Below are 21,413 nucleotides of genomic sequence, written 5' to 3'. Positions count from 1 at the left end.
TGACTTAAAAACTAGATAAAGAGAAAATGAACAAAAATAGATCTGACTTAGATTAGGGAGTGAACTTAGAGTTTACATTTGATCAAGAACAAGACAGAAAGTTATTTCTTAGGCCTGAAGATAAGAAATACAGCAAGAAGGTAATTTACTTTACCTTTTTTTCACATTTTTGATAAAAAAATTTAAAAAGATTACCATGAAATAATAGTAATAGTGCATGTTAATTGAATTTTGAATAATACGTTTAAAAAAGATGCTGCAAAATCAATCGAAGTTAGGAATTCTGAGTTGGAGTAAAGTCTAACATAAAATCCGAGCGATGATTTATCGTTTGATTTAGATTACGATCCAGGATATTTGCGTACGTCAAAGTCTAATAGTATAATAAAAGCTGAGATTCCAAGAGATATCCTTTCTAGTAATGTTGCCCTAGTTGCTACAATTACTGACATTTTTTGTAATGTTTTGACGTAAGTTACTGCTGTAATCCTTGATAGTTCTGGAGTTGATCTTACAAAAGTAGGTTACAGCAGGTTAACAGCATCTAGAAAGACTAAAAAAACAGCTCAAGATATGGCAGTTATTGCTAAGGATAATGTCACACTAAGCGTCTCTCTACCCATGCATCGTTCATTTTGATGGAAAAACACTTTTCGAAAACAACAATGAGCAAAAACTAAGACAAAGGTAAGACAGACTAACTGTTCTGGCAACCATGAATACCAATAAAGTGGTACCTGCAATCAAATGATATAATCAAAGCATCCTTACATGGATGTTAATTCCATTCATCAAATGCATCAGTATAAAGTAGTATGTGCAGAACCAGATACCGCAGATGCTGTGTTGAATTCTTTATTACAACATACATGGAATCTAGATTCAGCTCAAATTCTTTTAGCCTTGTTGGATGGTGACATTGCACTTGAAAAAAAAGCAAAAAATTGTTGCTGCAATATTATCATTTAAAATAATTTTAAAACAAAAAATAAACAAAACAAAAACATAAAAAATTGTTAATACTTGAACTAAACATTCATCAGCAACTTTCTAGCTTAGCTCCTTTGGTTGATGAAGTCTCCTGGTTAATGTTTGAGATGATTGGAATAGATAAACAACAAACTGAGGACTGGCAGATCTTGCCACCTCATTATTGGCACGCGCAATCATCATTATATTGATTATTTCCAAACTTTGCAAAAAGTGTTATTTTTTGTACATGACCAAGCTGAGGGGGCTATTTGAATGATACAACAATGGGTTCACGGCTACAGAGATGAGAAAGAAAAACAGAATAGACCAATTGCTGTGGACAAAGTTTGTTTAATTTTCAAGACATCAGACAACGAATCGTTATCAACCAAGATAATAAATAAGCAAGTATTAAGCAAAAAAATCACAGATTTTTTTTTATTTAACTTACTTAACATACGCTCCAAAATACAGAAGATAAAATGAAATAAGTTACAAAAAATTTAAAGAAACTTGTGTCACTCAATCATCTTAAAAAAATTTTGTCCTTAAAAGAAAAATTAAAATTAAACTAAATGTCTTTGTGAGACGTCAAATATTAACAATTAGTTTGGGGTTCTTTGCAGGACGGTAGTTACCGAAGTAACGTCTTTTCTTGTACATTATATTGTGTTCTCATCTGCATACCCAGCAAAGTAAACGTCGGAAAGAAAAAAGAATTACATACAAAAATATTGAATAACAGTGGACGGAAAACCGAACCTTGCGGAAATCCTTATAGCATATTAGTGTAACAACTAAATTTATCATTTATTCTTACTCTTTATTTTCTATAAACTACTCTTATTCTAACTCTTTGTTTTCTATTCAGGAGGACATAATCATTATACTTTTTGGGTTAAAACCATAAGCATCTAGTTTGGCGATTAATAACGCATGTTATTTGCAATCAAATGCTTTAGAGAGATCAGTTAAGAAAGATCCTCGCGATCCATTGTGATCTAAAGCTTTTTTCCATTTTTCGGTCATTGCAATTAAATATTGTTGACCACTATAACTTTTACGAAAACGTATTGATGTCTAGATAAAATGGTTTCAAAAAAAGGCACCTATATCATACATACTATATACATACATTTTTCATATATCTTAGATTAGATAGAATACTGATTGGCCATTATTTGCTTTTACCTGCTTTGGAGCCTTTTTTGTGTAAAATATTTAAATCTGCATTATTTAATAGGTCTTGAAAAATGTTGTTAGAAATAGCGTAATTATATTCTTTACGTATAAAATCATAAAAAATAATAGTGTTATTTATAATTATTCTAGTTGGTATATTGTCCTTTTGTTGTGCTCTAGGTTTATTTAGTTTAATAATATAGTTAGACAACTTTTTGATGGTTGTATGTTGGAATAAAAAAGATATTAAGTTTCTTATTTGAAAAAAAACTATATATAAGTAAGAGTTCTTAGAGCATGCAGGAAAAAGTACAGTTTTTCCCATGTTTATACGAAACTGATTGATTGACGAGGTTTTAAGATTATAGTAGAAGGCAATTAGCCATTTTCTGTTTTTTAAATTTATTTCCACGAAGAAATAATCATAACTACTATCATCATTGGTATTTTCAGTATCTTGGAAGGTAAATCAACTCTAACATATAGCGTTATACTACCTTCGTATTATTAGGAACATTATTATTTAGTTGCTGCAATAACTTGATGCCGATTAGTATAAATGCTTTTTTCAACTTTTGAGCTTCTTTACCAATGATGCTTATATGGCCAGCGTCGTCTTCGAACTATGGACCTAAAGTTGTGAAGTCAGAGTTTTTGAAAACATCTAAAAATGAGCATAGAGTAATTTTGTTGAAAACAATTTAATCTGAAAATAAAGAGTATTTGGGTTTTTTACAATTAATAATATTTTTTTATTGGTGAAAATTGAGTTGATATATATACCTAAATTAGTAAAAAAAATTCAGATTACTATTTTTCATCTGGATGATTTATAACTGTTATGTTTTTTATAATATTATTATTTATAACTGTTATATGGAAGATGATAACAGCTAAGGTGGTAGACCAGGAAAAATTAATTTTTGAAATATTATTAAAACTATATAAGATATTATATAAAATACTTTCTTTTGATGAAAACTTCTTTTAATAAAGTGTTATAATTATTTTTATTTAGAAAGATAAATCTTAAAACTCATTAAAAATCCATAATGGCGGAAAAAACAACAAAAAAGGCTGTATTTCAAACATAATATCTTGATCTAGTGAAAAGATTATGGATTGAAAATTAATACGAAAATTACTCTTTTTGTCACAAAATTACTAAAAAAATTGAAAATTTTTGACTTCTATAGATATATAGAAATAACTTTTTATCTAACTGAATTCAAGAAAAACGTATGGGTTAACCGGAACATCAATATTAAATAAACATTTCTTGAAAATTTCAGAAATTAAAGTTTCACCCATTTCAAGAACTTTTTTTCCGACAAAGTTGTTTTTTCTGGTTTAGTTTTCGATAAAATACTTGGTGAAGTGTAAGTACACGTTGACCAGTCACAAACTGAGCAATTCATATTGAGTAAGTGAGAAAAATCCATTATGTGACTTAACTTATCTTTAATCAAAAGAGACGAAAAACAGCACTGACTGTTTTTGAAATCAAAATCTTTAATATGGTAAAATTATTCAAAACGAAATAAATATCAATTTATTTATCATCACAACTTTCAATACTATTGACAGTAACTAGTTTTTTAACACTGGAACTAGATGGAACAACTGATGAAGCTGGAGAAGTTAAAGGCTGAACAGTAAATAATTTTTATTAGGATGACATCCATTCCATTTTATTTCAACTTTTCTAGATAAATTTTTTTTACTTGACATCTTATTTAAAAAAAAAAAAAAATCAAATAAGCAACAAAAATGTTTGTGCAAGCTTTTAATAAGGTTTGTGACTTCTACCAATGCAGTTTAGACCGGGAAAAACAAAAACAGTTCTTTCTTGATGACTTAATGCTTTCATCTTAGAATTGTTTTTAAAAAAACAAGTCTAAAATCATTTCCAAAACAAGTTAAAAACCTGTTGCTATGATGTTGCTAGGGAGTTTTATGTGATAATGGGGCTCAAGTAGGTCAAAGTTAAGCTATATATCAAAACAAGAATGTCAATTTTTTTAAAAAAATAGTCAACTTAAAGGGTTAATCTTTCATAAAATTAAAAAAAAAAATCAAAAATATATTTTTTTGTCATTTTTCTTCTTCGTGTACCACCTTAAAAATATTAGGCCGTTTTCCCGGCTCATCCTTGGCCTTAAACAAAATTTGTTAAATATGCTGTTAGTTTACGTAGTATCTATAACAACAATTGAATTGGCGGAATGTATTTATAACCATTTTGTTGTTCATAAAAAAAACCTACATTTTTTCACAAAATTTGAAGTTTTTTGCATGGTTTCATGGCACATTCGGTTGGTATTTCTTTGTTAATTAATTTTTTTTTCATACTTGGAAATCTTATATAATTAAAACCTTATATATATATCTATCTATATATATATATATATATATATATATATATATATATATATATATATATATATATATATATATATATATATATATATATATATATATATATATATATATATATATATATATATATATATATATATATATTAGTAGTAGAAAATCACTTAACAAAAATTTTTTCCATTTAACACTGTGTTTCATCAACAAAGATTCATCAGAAATGGATGATCAAATTAATAAAACTTCAATTTATACCAAAAATTAAACTACAGGAAGTTGCAAATACCTTAACTACTGTAAATTTTCACACATTTGTGGAATTTGCTGACACTATTATAAAAAGAATTCTTTAGAAATGATTACTTATGCTATTTTTTTTTAATGTTTTTTTTTAAAAAGGGTAGTTAATGTAAATATTATTTGAACTCATTTATTTTTATAGTTTTTAAGGAGAAACTTATTTTCGTGCCTACATTTAGAAATTAATTCTGATCGTTTGTTTAATAAGCATTCTTGATTTGCATGTGTAATTATTTCAAATTTTTCTTGTAGGCATAGTATGCATTTTTTGGAAATATTGTTATATGCAGGCACTGTTTTAAGGATAGACCAATTCAGTATAAAATCATCAAAATTTTTTTCTTTTAATTCCCATATATATTTTGACAGCATGGTGTCTTTTGAATACTTTTTATTCTTGAAAGATTGCTTATGATTGGCAAAACGTTTTTTCCATTTACCCTCTGTTATGCCAATATATTGTTTATCAGGTACATTCTTAGAGGAAACAACACATTTATATACCACATTTTTTGATAAACAACTTCCACTCATTGGACAATTGATTTTTTGTTTACAATTACAATTTTCTGTAGTTTTTTCATTTAGGATTTCTTTTTTGTTTAGCAAAATCTTATTGTGACCTTTTATAATTCTTTCCATATTTTTTGTGCAACTGTAGCTAACTTTAATTGTATTTCGATTAAAAATTTTATGTAATTTATTAGATCGCGGGAAATACTTATCGACCAATTTTAAAAACACTTTTCCTATGTTAGTAGAAACATTTTTGCTATATGGGGGGTTGAACCAAATTACATTTCTAGTTCTATTTCGTTTTTTTGTATTCTTTTTTTCAGGGTCAAATTTTAGTTCAAAATTTTCAAAACCACTTTTTTTTAGGGCATCTTCAAATATTCGTTTAGAGGAATTGAATACATTTTCATTTGAGGAGTTTTGGTTTAGTCTGTTATTAATTGAAATCGGGATTTGTTTTAGAACTTGGGGTGGATGTTTAGAGTTAATGTTAATATATAATAGTTCATCGTTTGGTTTTTTGAAAGGCTTATATGAATTTTCAGAGAGGTTAAATGTGACATCAAGAAAATTCACAATTTTTAAATTTATGATTATTTCGACTTGAAAGCCAATATTTAAAAAAAATTTTATAATATCTTTTCTAATTTTATCGAGCTGTGGACCAGATTTTCTACGCATTACTATTAAAACATCGTCGCGATAAAGGCCTAAATCTTTTATATTGATTATTTTACCTAACAAATCTAAAATATATAGTCCAACAAATTCACAAATTTCTGCTCCGTCATAACTGCCCATTGTTACATCAAAGCAGTAATGTATGTTTTTCTTTTTCCAAGTTTCCTTATTAAAATAAAGTAAGGTTTTTCTACAATGTTTTATATATATTGGCATAACAGAGGGTGAATGGAAAAAACGTATTGCCAATCATAAGCAATCTTTCAAGAATAAAAAGTATTCAAAAGACACCATGCTGTCAAAATATATATGGGAATTAAAAGAAAAAAATTTTGATGATTTTATACTGAATTGGTCTATCCTTAAAGCCTGCATATAACAATATTTCCAAAAAAAGCCTGCATATAACAATATAGCCTGCATATAACAATATTTCCAAAAAATGCAAACTATGCCTACAAGAAAAATTTGAAATAATTACACATGCAAATCAAGAATGCTTATTAAACAAACGATCGGAATTAATTTCTAAATGTAGGCACGAAAGCAAGTTTCTCCTAAAAAACTATAAAAATAAATGAGTTCAAATAATATTTACATTAACTACCCTTTTTAAAAAAAACATTAAAAAAAAATAGCATAAGTAATCATTTCTAAAGAATTCTTTTTATAATAGTGTCAGCAAATTCCACAAATGTGTGAAAATTTACAGTAGTTAAGGCATTTGCAACTTCCTGTAATTTAATTTTTGGTATAAATTGAAGTTTTATTAATTTGATCATCCATTTCTGATGAATTTTGTTGATGAAACACAGTGTTAAATGGAAAAAATTTTTGTTAAGTGATTTTCTACTACTAATATAATTGCTCTGTTCTTTTAAGAACATTGAGCACTCTATTGTGTAGAATACTTTTTAAAGTTGTTTAAATATATATATATATATATATATATATATATATATATATATATATATATATATATATATATATATATATATATATATATATACATATATATATATATATATATATATATATATATATATATATATATATATATATATATATTTATGTATATACATATATATATATATATATATATATATATATATATATATACATATATATATATATTTATGTATATACATATATATATATATATATATATATATACATATATATATATATATATATATATATATATATATATATATATATATATATATATATATATATATATATATATTGTATATATATATATGTATATATATATACATATATATATATATATATATATATATATATATATATATATATATATATATATATATATATATATGTATATATATATAAAATCAATATATATATGATAAATAAAAATAATAATAAATAATAATGATGATGATGAAAATGACATGTTACTTTAACAATAGTATTAATAAATGTAAGAAATTATAACAAATTAAATAAATAGGTATAACTTTTTATACAACAATCATTTATACATACAAAATTACAGTTACAAACAGTAATAAACTGACAAAACATAAAAACTAAAGATGACATATAAACAACTATTGCTAAAAAAAATTATAAAGATTTAGTAAATATATTAATCACAGCTCTTATAATATAATAACCAAAATATTTTAAAAATAATATGATTAAGTAAATAAATAAATACAAACAGAAAAACACTAAGAAAATTAATACAAAACAAAAGTTACAACAAACATTACTAACAAAACCAAAAATTACATTAAGTACTTTTGGCAACAAAAGAAAAAAAGCAAAACAACATAAAATTAAAAGTAAAAGACAATAACAAATAAAGAAAAAAAAATGTAGTAATACACGGTAGAATAAAACATATATAATAAATGGCTAAAATGAAAATAAAAACAAATAATATATAAATGTATAAAAAATCATGTATCATTATTTAAGAATAATTAGTAGGGGATTTCCATTTCTGTGCGTGATTTTTTGTTTTTCTTTGTTTTTGCAACTTAAATCTGAAACTTAAAGCAATATGCATACTATTATGATTTTCTTAAAAAACATTTACAACAAAAATATTTTTATCATATTTTAGGCTACCTGAATAAATTAAATATATATATATTTTGATCATTTTATTATTTTTGCGAAATAAATTGCTTTTGTTTAAAAATAAACAACAATTCAAAAAACTCTATACTTTAGCTAGAAATAAGTGATAATTGCCATTTCTTATTGAAAATTTACTTTATATGAGTTGTAAAAGTACAATATTTCACTTAAAATACTCAAAAGCAATTTATTTTCTTAGAAATATTTACATGAAATTAATAAATTCGCAATTTCCTTTCGTGCCCTACGTGCGTGATCATTCATGAACTCCAATTAAACGATTGCTGTGACTTTATGATACATAGTGCGATCCTGTAATTTTCTGGAAAGCTTTACTAATGTTTAAAACATCATTTAAAAAAATATATATAATGCTGAAACTTATATTTTTTGAGGAATTAAAGTTTATTTATCTAGTAAATAAAATTTGATTTTTTCTGTTCTGTGCATGATTCCATTTCAAACTTAATTTATTAAGTTAACATTACTAATGTATACCATTTTTTGTTTACAAAATATCTATATAGGTTAGAATTAAATGAGAGCAAATTGATGATCACCAGTTTTAATGAAATTAAAAAAATAGACAAAGAATATACGAATTTCTGTGCATGATTTTTTAGAAATGCCCAATAATTGACTAAAAACAATAAATGACTAAAAAAAATAACAAAAAAACTTTATATGCTAAAAAACTAAAGAAAAATTCTTACTATAAGACCGCATGACAGCATAACTAAAAAATAAATCCTAAATAAAGAATCCTAAATAATATATGAAAGGAAACTAAAGCAATATATGAAATAAAACTAAAGAAATATATGAAAAATAAAAAATCTTGATTTGCAGATCTTTTTTCGATGTATAAATAGTTATTATTTTCTTTCTTTTCCATTCTTTTCATTTATTTCATTCATTTACTTTTTTTTTTGTAACTGTTACTTTCATTACTGTTTTTCGTCTTGTTTTTAAACTCCTAATTCTTCAAAATAACTTCTTTTTTTTAAAACCCAAAACTGACCTAGCAACAGTAAATTAAAAAATGACCTTGCAAGAGTATATATATGTGTGTGTGTGTGTGTGTGTGTGTGTATATATATATATATATATACATATATATATATATATATATATATATATATATATATATATATATATATATATATATATATATATATATATATATATATATGTATATAAATATATATATATATATATTTATATATATATGTGTATACATATATATATATTTATATATATACGTTTATATATATATAAATATATTTATATATATATATATATATATATATATATATATATATATATATATATATATATATATATATATATATATATATATATATATATATATATATATATATATATATTAGGGTGATCCAAAAAAACTTTTTTTTACTTTTTGTTATTCCTAAGGTCTAAATGTGTTCATTTATGAAAGAAAACATTGTACCAAAAAAATCAGCCAAATCGGTTAATATTTAGAGGTCGCACTGGGGCGATCTTTATACCCCTCTAAAATTGGAATTTTCAAAAGTTCAGTAAAATATTGACCTTCGTTTTCTGTACACATTTCGGTTATTTACCGTTCGATTGTAATAAAATAAAAACGAAAATAAAGCTCTTATTACACATAATAATTTTTATTAAACAACATTAAACAACATTAAACAACAACAGCTGCTCATTTTCGCCTGGTTTGTTTAGCACTCAATGTTGATTTTTTTGCATCTGGTAAGACAGCCCTGTTTTCTGCAACTAAATTTGCACACTTTTGCTGCTCTTCATCTTTTGTTAAGACAGCATTAAAGTCTTGTACTAACGTCACCCCTCTTTCGGCGCAATCATTAACAACTTTAAGAGACTTCACTACTTCTTTAGAGTCAGCATACGACTCGTTGTTTTTCCAGTTTGAAGGATCTTCTTCAAGAAAGGAAATGTCAATATTTAAGAAATTAAAAAATGAAAGTGATTTACACGCTACAAAGTCCTCAAGGGATTTACTCATTACATTTGTAATATCTGCTAATTTCTTTGATGGCCTATTATTGTCTACGCATTGACGCTGAAGGGCAGTTATCATTTTTCTTTTAACTTCAATCTCTACATCATCACTAAAAAAGGCCAAAGATATAAGTTCTTCACTTAAATACCATAGATGTCGCTTCATTGCCTTGGTTGCAGCGGTCGCTATATTTTCATTCATTTCACGATATTCCTCAGTATTTCTTAGAAAATCTAAATCATTAAATGGGGCCAAAGCACTGAGTGGTGCAGTAAACCACTGTCGAACATATATTAACGCAGCAAACATGCTAATATCTCTTACTGCGTTTAATTCATGTTGCACCATTTTAAACTGATCTCTAAATAACCATATTTTAATTGAATAAATAAGTTTTGCCATCCACCAAGCATGATGGAAGGCTCCAGGTGCTTTAAATCTTATTCCACTAGGAGGTTGCTCTTCTAAATATATTAGACATAATTCAAGAAGTTCTTTATAATCATCTCGTGGTTGTGAGTCTTGCAAACATTTTTTTAAGAAATTAATTATAGACGATTTTTTTTCAATCAAGACGTTTGAAAGATATCTTTCAGCTTCTTCATCTTGCATTGTTGGGCTAAAATCATCTTTCTTGATATTCTTCCAGGCCTGTTTAAATTGTTTGAAAATAGCAACATCTGGTCCGGATGTTGTTGGAAAATAAATTTTAAACACAGATCCTGCAACAATTTCAGTAATGTGATGACGACAAGCTAAATTCAATAATTCTTTTCCTAATTTTTCTTCAAGTAAATTACAAGCACCTTTCTCAGATCCTCTATTGCTAGCTATAAAAAAAAGTGGTATCAAACGACATGCCACAGAGATTATTAATAAGATTCAAAGCGTCCCATTCATGGAGGGAGGCTACAACTGCAATAGCAATGGCTTCTCCTTTTGAATCAGGAAGTTTTGGCACTCCCAGAAGTTTTTCAACACCACGCCCTGTTACTAAAACTGACAAACGCTCAACATTTCCACTTTCATAGATGTCTGCCATCATTTTTCCATCCCAATGAACTACGAGAGGTACATCCGGTTTGAACTTTTCTTTTGTTTCATTGTAATGAGTTTCACGATAATCAATTCTTGCCCTATGAAAAGTAGTAACAGATATAGAGAACTCTTCAATGGGAGCTCCTAAACTTTGCATTGTAGCTGCTATAGTTTGCATTGCCACACGATTGCTACTTTTCCTCTATCTCAGGAAGCGACAACTTCAGGGGTAATAATTTTTTTTATAGAACGCTTCCTTTTCAGACCGGAGCTTTCTGCAACATCATCTTTTCCTTTCAAAACTACGATATCATCATAATCGCTACTAGCAGAACTTGAAGACGAAGTTGAATTCTCAAGAACAACTACTTCTTCAGAGCGTTGTTTCCTTAACGCTTCTTTTTGCAAACGTTTATCCAAACTTATCTCTCTACAAACTTTATTTTCTTCTTCCTCTGCATCATCTTTATCAATGGAACCCAAGACCATGTTTCTATCATCTCGTTGATCTATGAGGAAATCGCGATCTTCAGCAATTTTTATTAAATCAAAAACATTAGTTGGCGCAATATCAAAAAGTTTCATAATTCTCTTTTTAAAGTCTGTTACTTTGCTTCTAGCAACAGCTGATTTCTTATTTCTGTCTTTTAATAGATCTGTATATTCTTTATGAAATTTTTCAAGCCTTGTAACTGCATTATCCTTTCGAATTGTAGGAAGTTTAGCTTTTTCCCAAATTTCACAAGTTGATTTGATAACTGTTACCGAACTTTCATGTATACTCAATCCTTTCACCTCATGGTGGAAGAAAAAACATTTTAATACTTCCAAAATCGTTGGAAGCTTAAGATGGGAAAGCATTGATATTGGTTGACCAATTAACCATTTTGCTGTAGAACTGCGTGTTGACTTTGCGACTGCAGCCATTTTAAATTTTCTTTAATACAGTGTATGAATGAAAATATATTTTGTTGTAACCTATATTTCCAAACAAAATTAGTTTCGTTGAAACTCGCAATTATATCACCTTTTTTTAAAATACTGTAATTAATATTATTAGTCAAGCAAAATAGATAAACTATTGTAATTTTATTTCAGGAATCACAACACTCTCGATAAAGTCTCGAACTGAACTAAACGATATATTAAACCAATATAATAAAATATAATGAAATTTGGCTTAGTTTGCAATTTATTTTGCCGCTTTAATATGCATTTAAAAAGGAAATGTTGTTTAACAAAAATTAATATGCGTAATAAGATCTTTATTTTCGTTTTTATTTTATTAAAATCGAACGGTAAATAACCGAAATGTGCACAGAAAACGAAAGTCAATATTTTACTGAACTTTTGAAAATTCTAATTTTAGAGGGGTATAAAGATCGCCCCAGCGCGACCTCTTAATATTAACCGATTTGGCTGATTTTTTTGGTACAATGTTTTCTTTCATAAATGAACACATTTTGTTTTCATTTATATATAATATATATATTAGGGTCATTTTTGGATCACCCTAATATATATATATATATATATATATATATATTTGTATATTTATGTATTTATATATATATATATATATATATATATATATATATATATATATATATATATATAATATATATATATATATATATATATATTATTCATATAAAATTTAGGCTAAAGATTTGATTAATCCAAAACCACTGAGCTTGTTTAGAGAGAAAATAAATGAAAATATAGAGAAGAAGATTTATGCCAGTAGAAAAAGAGCACCTCTAGGTATAACTTTTTTTAAAGATTTTGTTTAGAAAAATTGTTTTGAGAGTTGACTAAATCTATAAGTTTTATAGAAAATCTTTATTTGTTGTTTTTTTATATGTATCTTCCACTCATAGGGTTAACTAATATTTTTATCATCTTTGTATTGGCCTCAAATTTTTATTTTAGTATGTTTTTCATGGCATTAATCAGCTTGGTTGATCAGTTTTGAGTTTTTCTGTTGTAATATTATAACTTGAAGATTAACATCCATATTATAACCATATTAATCCATATTATAACTTGAAGATTAACATCCTTATTTTATGAGATCCTTTACCCTTAATAACAATAAAAAGTTTTGAATCAAAATTTTTATTTTCCTTGGTAATTTGTTTACATTACAGCTACAGAATCTTGTCTCTATTTTTGCAATTTATCTTAAGTACCAAAAAATATATGCTACATCTTAAGTATTAAAAAAGTACATCCTAAATATTAAACTATTATATTATTTTATAATTTAAGGAAGAAGCTATAATCAGCAAGAGAGACTTCCATCTTCTGTAAATTACAGAGAAACTTCTTTTGGACTTCCTTCAATACATGAGGGCGATGCTGGTATTTTAATAAATCCTCCAAAATCATCTAGAGAGGTATGCAAAGAAAATCAAATTGGTTCAGAGCTTTACAAGAAAAGTCATAATGTATATGACGTAGGTAAAAAATAACTTTAAATATTTACATTTATATAAACCAATAGTTTTGCATTTAGCAAGTGTTAACTGTTATTGAGTCCTTATGTTTATATCTTCTCAGATGATCAAATTTTTTATTTTTTTTTTATTTTTTTTTGTAATTCTCCTCCCCAAAGGCGAAAAGGCCACTACAGATGAGGAGGCTACTTGTATTTATAACCCTCTCTCAACTCTATAACTCTGAAACACGAACAACAAATTGAACGACAATTTGAAAGACAAATTGAACGATAAAAAAAATCTATTTACAATTGTGTTAGCTTTTAATTTGAAATCTAAAAAATAGCATTATTGTTATTTCTAAAAATAGTTTCAAAATAAGACAGAAACAAACAAACAATAAAAAAAGATTAATAATTTATTTACACATAATTTAGTGTATGTAAATATGTTAATTAGTTTAATTTCAGATACATGTAATTATTATTTATTTACCCATAATCATGTGTATATAAATGAGATAATTTATTTATTGTATGAATGCAGATAAATCAAAACAAAAAATAGAGAAAGAATCTCTAATACAATTAACACTTCAAGCCATTAATGATAAAACAATATCATATGAGGAAGCTTCTGAATGCTTCAATGTGCAGAAAGCAACTGTTCACAACCAAGAAAAAGGCAAAAAGCAAATCTGTTGAAAATATGAAAATGAAGTTAGATCACGGAAAGCTGTGGCATGCAAGCTATTAGAGCAGTGGCTACACAGTTGAAAATAATTGACAACTGGTTTGACCAAGTAAGCGCCATCTATCTTGAGCACAATCTCAATAAGTCATTTCATATTTTTAATTGTGATGAGTCTGGATTATAATTTGACCAAGGCAAATTTAAAATTGTACCAAAAATGTTCCAAATCCAAAATAATTTGCTTCAAACAACGACAAGAAAATGAGTACTATTTTGGGCTTATAGAAATTATTTGCCCCATCAAGTAATTTACATAGGAAAATATATTATGAAAAGCTGGTGTGTAGGTGTGGATTTCAGCACCTAGGTGGTACTGAAAATGTATATAATAATAATTGCAAATTGGGTTGGATGGAGTAAAAACAATTTCTTAAGTTTCTTATCAGTTTTTCCTGATAGTCATACCTCACATATTAGTTTAGAATTTAAAAAAGTTGCCTTTGAAAATAATATTATTCTTTGGTGCTTGCCTGCTTATATGAGCCATTTTTTATAGTCTTTAGATGTAGGTGTCTTTAAAACAGTTAAAGGCAAATGGAAGCAAACAGTAGACAATTTTATAACTAAGTTTCAATCCTTATTAAATAGACAACTTATAGAAAAAAATGCTTTTAAACCTGAAAACACTCGCAGTGGCTTTAACAGTAGTGGTTTATTTCCACTTGATTGATCAAACATTTTGAAGAAAAGATCAAAGCTTTTGAAGAAAAGAACATAAATGATTTATTGCAACCTGTAACCAATACACCTAAAACTTCTAAAACATCATTATGTGGAATATCAAACCGAGAAGTATTACTTAGAAGTTGAAATAGGATAAATGAAACAGTTAAAAAAGCAGGTGTGATATCAAGCAAGATATCAACTAATTAGTTTTGATGTTGCTCAAAGATCAACTAACATCTTTAGATAATAGAAAAGAGAAAGGTGAACAAATAAAACAGCCAGCCAATTACAATATGATTTTTATGCATGGAATGCCAATAAATATTTTTTGCCATAACATAATTTAAAACAAATTCATTTAAGTGAAATGTTTAAAACAGTTTTGTTCATCAATTTAATGAGTTGATGCATTTGTTTTTTCTATTTTGTATTTATCCAGAATTAGGTTTTTATCCTAGTTTCAGATAAAAACAAGTTTTTTTTAAAAAGAATTAAATTTTTTGAAACTTTAGGTTATAATAATATTTTTTTTTATATCATTCGATTCATCTTGTTGTTACACATATTTTATTGTTTTTTTTTCGAAACTTAATATAATGAGTTATTTAAGTTTTTTTCAAAACATCCATAATTAGGTGTTTTTTATGGCATTCAATACAAATGTCTGAATGGTTTTTTTTATAATATTTTGGGACTGACTTAGAAAAAATTTGGAATATAATTCCAAATATAACTTGGAATTTTATTTAAATATAATTTCCAATTATTATTTGGGATTTTCCAAATTACATATATATATATATATATATATATATATATATATATATATATATATATATATATATATATATATATATATATATACACATATATATATATATATATATATATATATATATATATATATATATATATATATATATATATATATATATATATATATATATATAATTCTGTGTTATATAGCTTACATTTTTTAATGCATTATTTAAGGTGAAACTTGTAATAGAGGATACAATTGGTCATATTTTCCTAAATCAAATGCATTTGGAATAGAAACTCCTCATGATAACAGAGGTCTAAATACCAAAAAATCGTTAAAATGGTTTGATCGAACATTATGGTATTTTTGTTTTAAATTTTTTTTATTGGTAATAAATTTTTATATTTTGAATTGCTTTTTGTATGTATGGTTGCTAAATATTTCTAATTCATTATTATGGTTGACACATTTTGGTCCTTATTTTAAATGAAATTCTTATTACAAATATTTTTTCATAAAGAATGTCTAGTCTAGTTATGTAGTGTAGATAAGTAGATAGTAGTGTAGACTAACCATGAACTTGTCTTCTCTTTGTTTTTCAAATTTGATAAGCTCACTACGAGGTGCTTTTTATTGGCTTTTACTTTCTTAAAGCAAAGTGTCAAAATAAATACTTAAATAAAATAAATACTTAAATAAAATACTTTGATTTAAGAAAGTTAAAGTATAAAAGTATCTATTAGGATGGTGTAGATAAAAATCTGTTTTACATTGTGTCCTGCCTAGATTGATGAATGCTGTATCTTCTTGACTATACTTTTGGATTTTTGCATGTGTTTCCTTGATAGTGGCTATGCAACTCTTACTGGCATCTCCTAATCAGGGTACAGCTCTGAAATTTAATGGTTCTGGTAGTAAGTTTCTTTGAATCTGTGGTGGCTCACAATGAGACTGTTCCATCAACAGCTTTAAAATATCAGAGTATTAACAGCTCCATGTTGTGCATGGATGGTGTATGTGTTAAAACTTTTGTTAACTGAACTTTAGGTTAATTAGCAAAATTGCATAGCTCATTGCTTGGAGCGCCATGCTCTATCTATAATTGAGTCAAGTTCTCTTTAACTTAAAACATGAATAAAGTACCTAAAAATGTTAAACGTAAAAAAACATCACCACCACCGACAAATATTTGTGGTAATTTTTTATCAGTTGAATCTTACTTTTTGCAAAATTCACCAGACTTGCTCTTTTTGAGACTAATTTGAATTTATTTCTTCATCAGATCTCAGTGTTTATCTCTCACTCTTTTATCCTTTTATTCATAAAGACTTCAATAGTCACATGCTTGGCTTGGGCATGTGCTTTTGCATAAATTATCTAATTTGTAGAGCAATCAGGTTTGAATCTTCTGACCATTCTGTTGTGTAATTCGTATTAGCATCTCTTCACTTAATGACCTTTCTCTTTGTTCTTAATCACTCTCTTTCTCAAGACTGCACTCTTTTAGATTTCTGACCAAATTTATGAAGCCTTTTCTCTTTTTCCTTAGCCGATATTGTTGTTTTTGGTGACTTTAAAGGCTCATCACATTGAATGGCTTGGCTAACACCACTGACCCTGCAGGTACTTAAGCTCATATTTTCTGTATTTCTCAATGTTATACTCAGGTAGTAATCTTATACTCATCTTTGTGATTTGTTTCCTTGACAACCCTAATCACTTACCTTAATCTTTTTATCTGACTCTACCTTTTGTTCAGTTTATCCTTGTTCTTCTTTAGGTGGTTTTGACAATGCAATGCTCTTGCACTTCTTTTTCAGACTCAACTTGCTTTTATATTACACCCTAAAGCTTACTAGGTTTCTTTTTGTGATTTTATTTGCGATGGTCCTTGGGCTGTCTTTCGTTTCTCCAATGATAAATGTGTTTTCTATGTAACCTTCTGGATCCAGGCAGGTATGGAAGCTTTTATTCCTTCTTATTAGTTTCAAGTCAAAACTCATTCTACTACATGGTTTTTTGTGCAGCTTCTATATCTAATTGTATTTAATTTTTTCATCTTTTTCAAACAAAGGTCTTTTTATTATTGTAGGAAATCAATGTAAAAAGGTGCTGTCTGATGCTAAGCTCCATTATTCTTAGTTTACTAAATCTCATACTGTAACTCAGAAATTATGTTCTCAAGACTTTTAGAAAATCTTCAACAATCTTCATAATAAAGGGGAGTTTAATATTCCATTGTTAGACATGGATGTCTAACAATGAATTAACTTGTTGAATCATTCCAGTTTTCGTTGCTAAAGTAATTTCTTAATTAAACTCTTTTACACCTTGTGGTTCAGACAACATTCCTGCCTTAGTATTATAAAAGTGTTCTCCAGAACTTTCTTCAATTTTCTCTAAACTATTTGATATGTGGTTGACTTAGTCTTGATTTCCTGCCTGTTGTAAAATGGCATCTGTAGTTCTAGTTTTAAAAGCTCCAGAGGACATTCTAACCCCTTCAACTATTGTTTAATCCCCTGACCAGTCTTATCTCTATTATTAGCAAAGTCTTTGAGTCTTTAATCAATAAACTTCTAACATCCCATCTTAAATCTAATAACTTACTCTCTGACAATTAATACAGATTTCTATCTTCTTGTAATATGACTAACTTGCTTACTGCTCTATGCTCTAACTGAAAGATTCTATTGTTTATTAGTTCAGAGGCAGCAAGGCAAGGACTATTGCTCTTGACAAATCAAAAGCCTTTAATAAAGTCTGGCATGTTGAACCCTGACTTCTCCATAACCCTATTGAACCCTGACTTCTCCATAAGCTTTATTGGTGTAGTGTATCTTGAAAAAATTTCAAAACTATTTAACCATTTCTTTCTAACCCCAGTATTAAAGCTATCTTCAAAGTATAACAATCTTTTCATTTTCAGTAACTTCTGGGGTGCCACACGGCTCCATTATTGGTCTTGTTTTGTTGCTCATTTACTATAATGACCTTTGTAACAATCTTATAGTGGTTCTATATGCCTATGTTGCAACTATATACTTCAGTCTTGACAAAAACTTACTTTTAAATTGCTAAGAACAGAGAGTGTGATTTCTCTTTTGTATCAGCTTGGGGCTTGCAGTTGCTTGTGAATTTCAACTCCAACAAAACTCAGTTATAACTAAATTAAATTGCAAAACTTGCATTAAATAAATTTAATGCAAGCATTTATTAAAATAGTGTTGACATTCTAGTAGTGATAAATAGTAACCCTCTCTATATAAGTTCTTTTTAGTTCTTCTTGGTTTATCCTTCACTCCTGACTTCTTATAAAAACTATATATACAATATATACAATCCATTGCAAAGTTAGCAGCTGCTAAAGCTGCTTCTCTTTGTCATGCTTTCCATTTTCATACTATCAATTCCGTTCACTATCTCTAGAAATCTCTTATTCATTCTTGTATGGAATACTGTTGTCATATTTTGGCTGGTTCTTCTAATGATGCTCTTTCTCTTCTAGACAAGGTCCGAAAATGCATTGTAAATGTAGTTGGACCTGCTCTATCAGCTTGAGCCGCTCTCCCACTGTTGTATGGTTGCATCTCCTTTTCATTTATCTACAAATACTATCATGGTTGCAGCTCAAAAGAGCTATTATCTTTTGTTTCTTCAACAAAAACTCATTCTCATTTGATGCGTTATTCAGCATCTTGAATCTTTTTAATGTATCTTCACCTTCATGTTTTAAAAACTTTTTTTCATGTTAAAACTATTCTAGTTTTTTTCCACATTCATGTTTTTCACATCATCGTTTCAGAATTGTCTCCCATCTTTATGTTTTTCTGACTCATATAAACTGTAACTTTTCAAGTCTTCTGTCAACAGCTTCTTTTTTCTTTAACACTATTCTTTGTTTTCTAGTAAGTCCCAACTTAACAGTTGTTGCTTTCATTTCTAGTAAATTTTAACAATATTTGATTGCATAGTTCAGTAATATATATACACATTTATAATAATATATATGTGTGTGTATATATATATAATATATCTATATAAAAATGTATAAATATATATATATATATATATATAATTTTATAATTGTTTATTTAAAATTGCATAACATATAAATGATTTTTACAAATTTTACTTCATAAATGTATCTGGTGTATTATTCTTTTAAGTTAAATATATTAAAGGAATCCTAAAGTGATGAGACAAGTTGTGTTCATTTAAAGAGAATGATTTAAAAATTTTTCGAGTAAAACAAAGTTGTAAGCGTATACCAAGAAAAACTCACTTTGTTGTTTTACTTGAAGCCCGCCATCTCCATGTTAGCCAGTTGCTTTAAGTCTTTAAAATATACATCACAATCTACAGACTTATAATTTATTCAAATGCGTTTAATTCTTCTTTTCATCAAATTACAACTTTTTTTTTTCATTATAGATTACTAAATAATTTGTTTAGTTAATTATTATATTAAAATTTTTTTTCATCATAAGTTACTGTAGAATTTCTTTAGCTATTTTATTTTCTAAATTTCATGAAGTTCACATAAAAATATGAATAAATAATTTCAGATAATTTAGGCTTACCTATTGCTATAAATTTTTTTTTGTTATACTTATTGTTATTAAATGGTTATTATCCTTATTAAGATTCTGTTTAAAAAATTATTTTGTCTTGTTTAATTCTTTCCCTACTGCAAGCCGCTGACAACGTCTATTGATTTTTTTAACTTGACCGCAAAGCCCCTGGTAGCAGCTTTTGAGTATGCTTCTCAATTTATTTTGTTTTGTTCATAAATTTTCACTCTAAACACATATAATTTGTATATTCTTAAGGTTTAGTTATCTATATAATCAAGAACAAATAAGAGCCATATTGTCTAAATATAAAAAGTTATCACTTGACTAAGTTGAAAAATCTTGAGTAATATTAGATAAAAAAAAACTTCTTTTAATTTAGTTCTAAAATAAAGCAACATTAACACTGTATAATTTAACTTGTAGAAGTGTATAAATATTTAGCTAAGTAATTACAAAAGTCTTGAAGAAAAACATTCTTTTTATACATTCAATGAATTTTGTTTTGGACTGTTTAAATGTTTTATTTACTATTTATAAAAACAATGGTTTTAAGCACTTTGCATTTCTTTTTGTTTAATGATGCATGTTAAAAACGGAAAAGTTCATTTGTTTAACTTTCTATTGATATTGTTAGTAGATCTCTATAAAAGCTTGTTATGCTTTTATAGAGATCTACTATTTGAATTTTAATTAGTTGTCTATGTTATGCCATCCAAATTTTATTTAAAAAAATGGGCGGTTGCAGCAAAAAGATTTTTGTTAAAGCAGCTGGTAGCAAAAGAGTTAACCTTATGAAAGTTTAATTAACAGCATTTATTTGCTAAATTTTTCATCAGGTGCAAATATTTTTGAAATTCATATTTAATCATGCGAGAATATATTTAATAAAATTTATTCTGTAAAACATGTATTGCTTATTGTATTTTATGTTAAAAATTGAATAATTATTGGTCAAGATTGCAAAAACGTGTAGCATTATCAAGTCAATTTTGATATTGAATTCGTTTAAAGAA

At 26.7% G+C, this 21,413-nt stretch overlaps 1 protein-coding gene across 1 annotated transcript in view; it reads left to right on the top strand.

The window, feature by feature from the left end:
- Positions 1–4,326: 4,326 nt before the first annotated feature.
- The window catches only part of LOC100208408 (EF-hand domain-containing family member B), a 34,653-nt gene continuing 17,566 nt past the window's right edge, over positions 4,327–21,413 (top strand). Inside the window, exons 1-4 of the mRNA XM_065799096.1 lie at positions 4,327–4,469; positions 12,862–12,964; positions 13,472–13,663; positions 16,054–16,183. Of these exons, the coding sequence (XP_065655168.1) occupies positions 4,458–4,469; positions 12,862–12,964; positions 13,472–13,663; positions 16,054–16,183 (437 nt within the window). The 5' untranslated portion in view covers positions 4,327–4,457. The remainder of the gene's footprint in view (positions 4,470–12,861; positions 12,965–13,471; positions 13,664–16,053; positions 16,184–21,413) is intronic.

The sequence above is a fragment of the Hydra vulgaris genome, chromosome 06, assembly GCF_038396675.1.
Source record: "Hydra vulgaris chromosome 06, alternate assembly HydraT2T_AEP".
In the NCBI taxonomy this organism is placed as follows: Eukaryota; Metazoa; Cnidaria; class Hydrozoa; order Anthoathecata; family Hydridae; genus Hydra; species Hydra vulgaris.
This window is presented reverse-complemented; position numbering and strand designations above follow the sequence as displayed.